General features: G+C 35.6%; 1 protein-coding gene across 1 annotated transcript in view; it reads left to right on the top strand.

Annotated features, from left to right (window-relative positions):
• Positions 1-11,217, top strand: part of LOC122810136 (T-cell immunomodulatory protein-like) — a gene marked incomplete at its 5' end in the record, with an annotated part of 1,692,898 nt that extends 1,681,681 nt beyond the window's left edge. The window contains one exon of the mRNA XM_044081610.1: positions 9,962-11,217. Within this exon, the coding sequence (XP_043937545.1) occupies positions 9,962-10,021 (60 nt within the window). The remainder of the gene's footprint in view (positions 1-9,961) is intronic.
• Positions 11,218-11,621: the final 404 nt, after the last annotated feature.

Genomic DNA, 11,621 nt, shown 5'->3' on the forward strand with positions numbered 1-11,621 from the left:
AATCTTGAGTTTTTTCTGTGCTGTAAAGAAATAAGTTTCTCTCAAAATGGTAGCCTCTCCCCACACTGCAGTGTCAGTATTGGAAATTAATGCAAATACCCGGTGTGGGACAAGAACTACCAGCCTTATCTTCCAGCACCATAGGCATGTGTGCTTCCTGCTGAGCCACTGACGATACAAAGTAGTGCCATAAACTTCAGCATTTGCTTCTGTATTTTAGTGAACAGAAAAATGCCAAGTGCATATGCCATTCATTATTCTACCTTAAAAGGACAGTAACCCTTAAAGGGCAGACTGTGATTGCAGAATGTACATTTTGTTAAGTGACTGTGTCGTTATTGCAGCTACACTTTTCTATTTCAGTTGCAGTGTAGTGTTGTCAAGAGTTGAGGAGAATGTTAAAAAGTAAATAAGAACCATACAAGACTTTATTATGAGAAAGAACTGTTCGTTTTCCTCACTTCAGTTGAAAACATATTTATTTCAAATGTTTTGACCAGTGTAAGGAAGTTAGAATTGTTTGTACTTAGAATGATTCTGGCTTAACATGGAAGGCCAGAAAGTGCAATAAACAAGTTACAAAAAAGAGACTAGGCTGTTTGGTTAAATGCACAGTGACCAGGTATTGGTATCAACTAAAGAATATATACAAACCCTTTGGGGCCCAGTTTATCTGAGTTAATCATAGTAGGTACAATGAACATACCCTGAATAAGGCAAGGTATTTTTTTTTCTACAAAGATAATTTTCTTTCATGACACCACTTTTCAACAGCTGGGATTATGGCTGTTGAACCTGCACTAGCAGCACAGATGCAGAAATATCACTGTCACTTTCCTGGTAATTGAATATCATATAACACAAGGTGTTGCACACAGGACTTGAGAGCATTTGCAGACAATTGTATACTGTCTGAAAGGATAAACCATTGCATCCTCCAAGTTGCAAAAAAAGAGAGAAGACATCTGAGGAAGTAATGATTGTTTCATAACTGAAATGTTAAGATCTGCTTACCTTTAAGTTATTACAAGTAAGAAAACATTGCAGACATTCTATAGTAATTAGGAGAAAGTTGTGAACAGAATATAAGGAGGGGAGGAGACTAGCTGTACAAGTGTCATGGCTCGAACAATGTTTCTTTGAAATCAGTTCAACGTCACTGGTTCAAAAGGTAACACACTTGCCTTTGATATCAGACATTCAGAAGGCTGTGGTTTCCAGTGCCATCCCAGGTGTCTGGGTTCATTTTTCCGGTACTGACACTTAAGTGCATCATAAGGGATTGGTGATCTCCTGAAATGCCATTCTTCATATGAGATGTAATCTGACATCCTGTTTACTTGAGTAGGTGGTAACTCATGAGGAGGGAAAGATCCCATTGCATTTGTCTAGAGAAAGGGTAGTTTATTTAAAAGTATATTTACAGTCATTCATTTTCTCAAATATAACATTAGCATTCTTGTGTGGTAATACAATATCTAATTTTAAAGCCTCATTAATTTGCTATTAGTTGCTGGTAATGCAGAACAGTGCTTTTCTTTTTGGATATTTCGACCAAAAAAATGATATTGTTTTGTCTAATTCCTCTTCATTTTCAGTATTCTCATACACTCAAAGTTTTTTTTAATTATATATGATACTTTCACACAGAAAAAATACATTTTTACTACATCAACATAAGGAGAAGAAAATAAAAACAATGCGTATATAGAAATACTATTTCAGTATATCATCATAAGCAGGTTATGTTTCCCATTCCTTATTATACAGATCATTTTTCTAAGCTGACATAGGTTCCATAGGTTGGTACTAGGCTATCAGCCCTAGGGCTTATACAAGCCTAGCCATAACATTTCCCTGGCTATTTCTTCCCAGAATATTTACTTCCCTGGTCCCTTGTCTAGCAGGGTGACTGACGTGATCCCCGGGGTGAATTTCCTATCTCCCATCCAATCGTCAAGGTTCCTTTTGAAGAGGGCCAAAGAAGCGCTCAGCTTGACATGTATGGGCAGTCTATTCCAGAGTATGGGAAGTCTCTGGGTCAGGAACCCAATGCAAGGTATTCCATTATATACATATATATATATATATATATATATATATATATATATATATATATATATATACATTTTATATATATATATATATATATATATATATATATATATTTTATATATATATATATATAATCAGCAATTTGTCTAACTTTTCAAACAGTCCATCTAATTTTTAATAATATCCATGCATTCATTTTTGGAAATACCCATGCATTCAGTTTTTTAAATTCATTGTTTTCCATTTCAGTAAACACCAGACTTTGTTCCACTTTATTTCAAAGGTTCTGCAATGGCTTACCATAAAAAATCATGTTCTAGCATTTTTTTCCTAACAAAAAAGAACAAACCCTCTCTCCAAAGCTTTATAAGCACTGGAAATTCCTGATATGCCAGTCACTGTAAAACATTCCCTTGTACTGAATTATCTGTCACACACTTAAATATCTTTTTTAAGGACTCCTGTTTATCCAAAAATAACTTTTTCCAAGGACACAAACATACTTTTGAACAACTTCATTAATGCCATACCCTTCTTTCCATAATATTTGCACACTCTTCTTCCATAACCATATTATTGGTTAATAACAGTCATGCCTTCCTTATCTTTTCCTTTTTTATTTCCACTACCTCTTTGTCATTGTGTCATAACGTATTCAGAGAACATCCTTTTGTACATATATAAGGGAAATGATATTAAATAAATCTATAGAAACTAACAAAAAAAAAACCTGTCTGATTGTTCATGTGTACTCCCCCTTTTTTCCTCATGATATATGCAAGATTCCTGTTTTGACTAGATTTTGGATTCAGAAAACACCCCTGTATTTCTGCAAAGAAAATATCTAAAAAAAACTTCCACCTCATTCATTTCAAACAGATGAAACAATCTCACATAATAGCATAACTTTCTTAAAAGAATGCCATTTACAAAATATACTTTTTCATAAACGGTAATTTAAATGGCTTCCAAGAATCAGCAGTCTCCTTTATTCAATGCGTAATCTTTTCCATTCATTGTGCATTTCTTCCCTAACCCTGAAATGGATTCATACTTGTGAGACTGTCTGCAGTGCTATTCCCTCCAGGCTAATCTGTCTTCCCATATCTTTATGTTTATCATCTGTAAAATGGATTCTTATTAGAATCACAGTCTCCTCCTCCCCTCCTGCACAACATATAAAAATCCACATTTCCTCACTAATTTGTCCCACAATAGCATTCATTTGTTTACTGAACCAATGACTTAATGGACATCCTTTTTTTTAAATAAACATCTTTATTAAGTTATCATTTATGACATAGGCAATCTTACATTTATATAAATGAAAAATAAACATTGACACCACTTTAGTTGCAAACATTATACATCAATTATAATCTATCTAGTCATTGTCAGTTAAGCATTATATGGCTCATTCAATTCCTGCCTCTTAAACCTTGTTTCTCCTCTGTATATATTGTTCCCACAATTCACATTTTTTCTATGTAGTTTGCTCTCTCCCTTTTCTAAAGATCCCAATTCCAGTTGTTTTATCTCTGTTACTATATTCACTACTTGTAGTAAAGTAGGTCTAGACTTTGATTTCCATCTTCTAGTAATTGCTTTTTTGGCAGCCACCATAATTAGACTCGGCAAGGATTTAATATGTCTAGGCAATTCGGATTCTGTATCATAGCTCAAAAAAAATCATCTCCCCAGTCAATCCAATCTGCTCACCCAGCATCTCCAACAAAGCGGATCACAGGGAATCCCTAAAGTTGGCCAGCTCACTACATTCCCAAAAAAATATTTTCCCAGCCACCTCTTTCTTGCCCATCACACCTCCAATATTTGCTGTCCATCTGAGAAAAAAATTATTTGTAGTCTACTTGGAGTATAAAAATACCTATGTAAACACTTCCTGGCAAAGATCCTTAATCTTCTAGACTTTGTTGCATATTTGGGAGCTATACATATATCCCCCCATTGTCTCTGCAGATTGCTTATCCAGTCTCTCGTCCTGATCCTTTCTAAGCTCCTCTGACTGATTCTTATAATTATCATGCAATATTTTATATGCTGTACTAATTCCTTTTTTAATGACAGCTTCTGTTCTAGATTCTGTTAAAAACTTTACCAGTGCTGGTCTTTTATTTAGGACCCCCCCCCCATTTCCTTCTCTTTACCTATACTCTGTCAATCCTTGATAGGGAAGGCAATCTCTAACCTGCTGTCCAAATAAATTCTTGGCCTCTTTCCATTCTATTACCTTCCCCTTTCTAGTTATTTGCCCCCAATACCTTGGTTCCTTTACCAGTTTTCTCCAATAGATTCCAGCCCCCCTCTTGCCTATTATCTGTGTCAATAATCACAGTCATCCGTATTGGCAGGATGTCTTTTCCCCATACTTATGCTGGTTTATTTCTTAGAATACTCCCTGCTGGTTTATAAATATAATACTCTGTATGATTCTTGCTGTTCTCTTTAAGAGTCTGCATCCAAAATTCCAGTCTCTCCTTGTTTCTTGGGCTTCCCCTGAATCATCATCATTCTTTTCCACTTTGAATTATACTTTTCTGCTTGTGCTATGTATAAGAGCATTAACTATGTTGCTGTAAAATACTCCCTCAAGATGGGTAATCCTAGTTCACCTTGTTCTATTGGAGGAACCAGCTTATCCCACTTGACTATTGCTGTCTTCCCTTCCCAGATAACATCCTTCAGCTCTTTTTTAATTGCTGCCCACAGCTTCTCCTGTGGTTGATAAAAATATGTCTGATCTGTGTATAAGACTAAAGGGACTAAAAACATTTTAATTGCTTGAATCCTTGATGAACTCTCTTTGATCCAAGTATCTTTTTCCCTATTAACAAAAGGCTTCACCCAACCATTACTGTTCTCACTTTAAATAAACCTAACACATCTATCCCCAAAATCATACTGTATAACTGCTTTCATCACAGATTAATGTGCAATTTTATCAAAAGCCTTAATTACTGATTTATATGCATTTTTTTTTATCCAAAGCCTTACTTACACTGCAAGAAGCCATGTAAGCCCCCAAGCCTCCATTAACAATATCCACCATTAAGAATCGGCAGTTTATTGATATTCTTCATACTGAAGCCATAAACCTTATTTATTACAATCTCATGCAAAAACCATTCCATCTGTTATTGTAAAATCTTAGACAAAAAATTTATACTCAGAATTTAGGAGTGTTTTGTCTCCAGTTCTTCAAACACCTGTTATCATCTTTCTGCCAAATAAAGTGTGATACTCCTCACAAAGATGATCAGGTAAGATGCCATTAAGCAACCACTTATTTTACATCTGTGGCTAGTCATCTAGTGGTGTGAACATTGGCATTAGGAGATGCTCACTGTTGATGCAACACACAGATGCCATGTACAAAATGGAAGAAGGGGGGGGGGGGGTGAGGTTAATGAAGTATTTCAACTTTGCATCCTGCTTAGAATATTATATATAGAAAATATCATCTGACTCAAAGTTCCTCTTTGACATTACCTTTAAAAAGCTTGTTTCACATTTTACAAGGAAATACATGACCTCCCATTAATTCTCTGTTCCATCATTTAAATTCTTTAAAAACATACTGTAGCTTTCCTTATTTCTTCTTGATCAAAAATGCACAATCATTCCCTTTTTGAACTTGGTTCCCCAACAGTGGAGAAACTTCCTGATTTCCAACCATTAGCAAATACATTTGATTTTTTTTAAATAAATCTCCATTTACTCCGCATTCATTTTATAGAACATGTCCTTTTTCTGTGTCACTGTCTTACTGTGAGATTATAACTCACTATGCAGTGCTTCTGCCGTCCTCTTATATCACCTCGCCTCCTCTTTTTGTAGAGACATTCATGTAAAATAATAATCTCCATCCAGATTTTCTTTAACAATTCCCACTATTCTGACTATGTAAAAGCAAACCAGTGCAAAATGGAAGATGAAACAAATTTAATAATCATGTCCTATAAAATTCGTCATGGACTTTGTGGACTGTCCATAACCTTTCAACAAACTTTGGTGCCTTCCTTTCATTATCAGTGTTGGATCCATCCTCAACAAAAGTCTCCTGTTTCTCCCTGTAACCTAATACTTTAACAGTCAAAAACCAGACATCAAAAATATTAGCTTGTAGTTTTAGAAAAATGTATTCCCTGTATAATAATCAATAACTTTACATATGTCTCCTTTACTATAAATGAGTATGTTGTTTTCTGCTGGATGCACCTGCATCTTTCTTAAAATTTCCCTTAAACATCTTGGATGTTTGACTTCTGTTTTCCTTTTATCTTAACAAATACTCACCTATCCAACATATTGGATCTGTTATCAGTAAATATGGCTCCACTTTCCAAACAACAGTCCCTAGGATTCATTAATGTCCACACTAAGTGTACACCATTTTGAGTGAACAGACTACATAAGCATAACTCACACCTTCTTCCTTCTGATTTCAGCTTTTCTACTGATTTTCTTGCAGCCATAAATATCAAGGGGGATTCATAAAGGTTACCACAAAGTATTGGCATGTACACTTAGCGTAATCTTTCTGAGTAACTAGAAAGCACCTTAAAATATGGTAGGGATGTTCTTGAATACAGATCATGTATACTTAGTGAACACTCATTGTAGGCGTTAATGAATCTGGCCCAGTATCTTCCATCTCTCCCTCACTGGTGCTTGTATGCTAATCAAATGCGAATTGACCTCTTATAACCAGAACACACACAATATTGAAAGAACCAATACTTTAATTTCCTTCTCACCAGTATTTATTGTGGTCACTCCTGAACAGGTATTTTCTCCAAAAGAATGCTAACAGTTGCCCTCCCTACTGCAGTTTTAGTCTCTCTCTGTTATTACTATAAATCTAACATTGTGAATGCACACCAGATCAGGGCCATGCTTTTCTATATATTTCAAGAACAATTTTTTTGTGCTTCTCTCTTCAAGTTGTTAATATGTAGAACATTTATTTTAATAGCTCTTATTTATTTTGATATGCCCCGTTTCATTTAATTATGTTGTTTTCCTCTCTTTTTAACTTATTCCCAGTAATATATCCATCTTCTCTGCATTATCCCCTCAAACTGATTACTTTTAGAAACATCTTCAACCCCCTCCAATTGTTATTCCACTTCTCCTACCTTTGTTTACTATCTGTAAAACCTTCCAGTTCAGGAAAAAAAGTCCTCAATGTTTTCTTCAGCAGAAATTTGCACCTTTTCACTTTAATATATTCAGAACTACTCAAATTTTGAAAATTGATAAGAAATGGAGAGCAATGCAGCCAATAGTGTTCTTTAGGTAAACATTTAGTATAATGACTGTTGCAGTTATAGGTATTATATCTGTGTTTACCATATTTCACACTTTTTAAACAGTTCATAGAGATATGTCCTTATTGTCTGCAGAAGTAACGAGCCCTAGGCTGACCGGCATATTATAAGAGTCTACAGTTTTTAAAAAAATTATATTTGGTCCGCGGTGGTGCAGCGGTAGTGTTGTTCCCTCACAGCAAGAGGTTCTCCCATTCAGTACTCGGCTGGAGTGCGGGGAGTGCCTTCTGTGTGGAGTCTGCATGTCCTCCCCACGGTTGGGTGGGCATTCGAAAGACATGTGTAAATGGGTGTGCCTTCGTTGAAGGTTGAACATCGAGCTCGCACCTTGGCGTTCATCAAAATCTACTGCCAATCATTAGAGGACCGGAGTTCCGCTGTGGCGACCCCTAACTGGGAAAAGCCGAAAGACAACAACATATTTGGGTGATGCTGCACAGAACCATTTTCAAATTTAAACTGTATAGTAGCAGACAAGCTTTTGTTCATAACCTAATGGGTCCAGTTCTTTAAACGTTTCCAAACCAAAGTGTACAAAGGCCACACAGACCAACAATTCAGAAAACAAACTGCAAGAAAAGTCCCCACCAACCTAGTCTTCATTGTGTAAAGCATTAAACCTCCTGTAATTAAAGCTCATGGGATATATGCGAATGACTCCAGTAAGTACATACCAGTATTTCAACTACATGGCTTCTGAATCCACATGACTTTTTACTTTCAAGTCTTTAAGGGTACATTCAGGCTAAATAAAGCCATACCCCACCAACTGTAGACATGCATGTTTTGGTCATTTTTTTTTACCTTGTCAGTACAGCATAACTGGATTTTCGGGCTACAAAAAACTTAAAATCAAGCCTGATGTCCAAAACATTAGGGTGCTTGCAAAATATCCCAAATAACTTCCAAACCAAAGGGTAAAAAAGGCGGCATACAAATCATTCAGAAAAAATCAGTATAGTATAGTATAGTAGTAATTCCTTTTTGATATCTGCCATAGTATGAAACTGAAAAAATATTGTTGCTCTCTTCATTGTAACATAATCTGTAAGGGTAAAGTGAGTACATGATTTATAGTCTTCCTCAGCATTAAAATTTTTAATGCAAGAGATATCATCATTATAAATCTCAGATGAAACATCAAATCATGATGCTTTACTGGTATGTATTATAGAATGTAGCTCTCTCGTTGTAATACTCCGTGACAACAGTCATTTAAATAAAATCACTCTGTCATGGTTCAATTAGCTTGTAAAAGAATCTGAAAAATATTTCTTCAAGGAGGAGAGTATTTCCCTGGCCTGCTGGCACTTATGCATAGTGTATGTGCATCAGAAGTGAAATTAGTTCCTGGATTCTCACTTGGGACACTTCTGTTTCGCATAGTGAATTAATCAGTCCCTCTGGAAGCAATTCATTTTCCATCCCAGAAATCCCACTCAACAAAACATGAATAGATAGGTAAACTAATAATGAAATAGCAAGTCTTGAAGAAGTGGTACTCAAAATGGTGCAACTAAAACATCTAAACAGCATAACATTGCTGGGGCTCAAAATCATACCTCAGTGCATCATAAAATAAATAAATAAATGAATCAATCAATGTTTTACAGAGAAACTGAATCCCTCCAAAAAAAAAATAATTTCTAAATGTAGACTTTTTGAAGCAAAAAAAAAAAGGTAGGAACTAAGCTTTCCCACTTCTTCTGAGACATCTGACATTTCATTACACATAAACAAATCAGTGGTTGATGCCCTGAAATGTCTACAGTGCAAAGTGTCCCTTAGGGAGGCTTTATAGAATTTTACCTGACATAGCATTATTGTTTCTGCATTTAGTCATTTGTTTACTTGTGAACCAAAAGATTATGACTCAGCCCCACCTCCCAAAAAATGCATCCAAATGCAGGATAGAGAGAGAGAGGTGTAGGAGGAAGTACACTTCAAAGGTGTGTCATCCTTGATATGACACATGAGTCTGAAGTCTCTTATTCCAGACTTATCTTGGTATTTCCGTTTTGGAAGTAAATTAAAATGTAAAATGCATAAAGTGATGGGAGTTTTACTTGAGATGCATACTAGTATTGATCTTTGCTTTTAACAACTTTATGCAGTTTCTGTGCTGAGTACATGTGCTGATGAACACATTTAGTCCTGTAGTATGGGCAGTAGAAAAAATTCTGATTTAAACCCTGGCTATTCATCTGCAGATGTTTTATGAGTGGATATCTTGTGGGACGACAGTCAGTCACTGGAAGAGGTGTGAGTAAGTGGATGGAAGGGCTAGTAGAGGATTTGCAGCACATAGGGACATGTCAGGAGATGACAGTCCCCATGCTTTTTTTTGCATTCTGGCCTGGTTTTAGATTGGTCTTGTCAAAGCACATTATGTATTTAGAGTACAGTTTATTAAGAAACTGTAAAAGCTTCTGCTGTATTGTTAATAGAGAACCATGTAGAAGGCTGACAGAATAGACTGATAGGAATGTAAGCAACTGATACTCCTGTAATCTGATGTTATTTCTTGACTTCATTGTGTTTTGTTTTTTTGACAGAAAGCGGATGACCGTGAGAAACGGCAGGAAGCACACAGATTCCATTTTGATGCCATGTGATGTACCTGCTCAGAACAAAGCACTACATTCTGCTACATAAGAGAATCGTACATTTGTATTATATTCTTGCTGTTTATGAAAGCTACAGCCTGACATTTTTTTGAGAACTGTTTTGAAAATTAATTTGGTGTTGGCAGCAGGAGCTGATTAATTTGTGTATGCTAATTTGTCTGTCTTTATTTAATACTAATGTACTTTTTTAAGCATCTGTATTTGTAACTATTCATATATATTTGGTATGAAATCGGCCAAGTAATGACTGTAAAGGATTGTTTTATCAGCAGTTTGCTAGGAGAATGTAATAAGCTGCAGATTTTTGACTTGCCAAGATGTTTACTACTGTTAATAGTTTGTATTTTTGTTACTGAACCAGCTGCAGTATCAGACTTTTTGTTAGTGTTCATAACTGCATTGCAGCACTTCTTAACCTAATGAGATTTTTACAGTAATTCCTATCTCCCTTGACATGATACATATCTTAAGTCTGCATTTAATTGTTGCATTTACATAAAACACATACATCAGAAGAGAGCCATGTTTCCCACCTGCCTCTCATTACGTAAAGGAGATAGATTAGCCCAGTCAGGGGAATTAAAATCATTTTAAAAGTGCAGTAATTTCTTTGTCATTTGGCTGCAATTTCTCAGCATAAAGACAGGATATCTAAATGATAGAATGATTTTAAAATTGTTGGTGTTTTTTTTTTTACATTTACAGTGTTACTTTGGATAATTTCTGAAAACAGACCACTTCAACCAATATTGAAAGATCTTGGTGTGCAATAGTTGTAACGTATCCTTTTTCCCCACAAATGAGCACAAAAAAAGAGAACTCTGTAGAGCAGTAATTGAGCATTTTGCCACTGACTGACTGCTGTATGTTTTAAGGAAAACAATTGTAATTATATGTTGGGAATTACAAACATTTGCACTGGTTAAACCAATGAAAGGATGAAACTTTCAACCAAAAACTGTCTTTGTGTACTATTTTATTTATTCTGAAGCAGCTTGGGCATGAATATGTGCTGAAAATCTACGTGTGTTTGACAAATGTATTGCAATGACTGCCCCAAATTACAGATAGCACTGTATTTTTTTGTGATAACATTCAGTATAAATGATTCCCTTAGAGCTACAGGTATGATATAGTTGGATTTTGTGGTGTGCTGGTAATAAATGTCATTTGTTAAAAAAATATATATGTGCTGGTATTCTGTTGTAAACTGAAACTGAAAGAACAGTGCTTGCATTTTGTTAGGCTGTTTGACTTCTTGTACTTCCATGTTGTACTAAATACAGTCATCCTCCAAAATATGAATAAAATGTTTTCTTTTATATGTGTAGTCTATTGACAAGATAGCAGGAGTTCCCTTTTTAGCAGGAAGTGCACAGGAAAACATTTGGTCCTGTAGTAGCAGGAAGGCTACCTGATAGCCATAAAGTTTCAAACTATTGAGAAGCCATTTGCAAGCAACCTCCTTGGAGGAAGCCTAGCTGCCTGTGAAAGAGAAACTGTTGACAGAGTGGGAGGTTTAGGAATATCTGAACTACTGACTTTGGGCAGTAAGCGACTACAAAATTATTGAGTCCTAACTTCCACC

The sequence above is a fragment of the Protopterus annectens genome, chromosome 8.part1, assembly GCF_019279795.1.
Source record: "Protopterus annectens isolate FY-2018-M chromosome 8.part1, PAN1.0, whole genome shotgun sequence".
Lineage (NCBI taxonomy): Eukaryota > Metazoa > Chordata > Ceratodontiformes > Protopteridae > Protopterus > Protopterus annectens.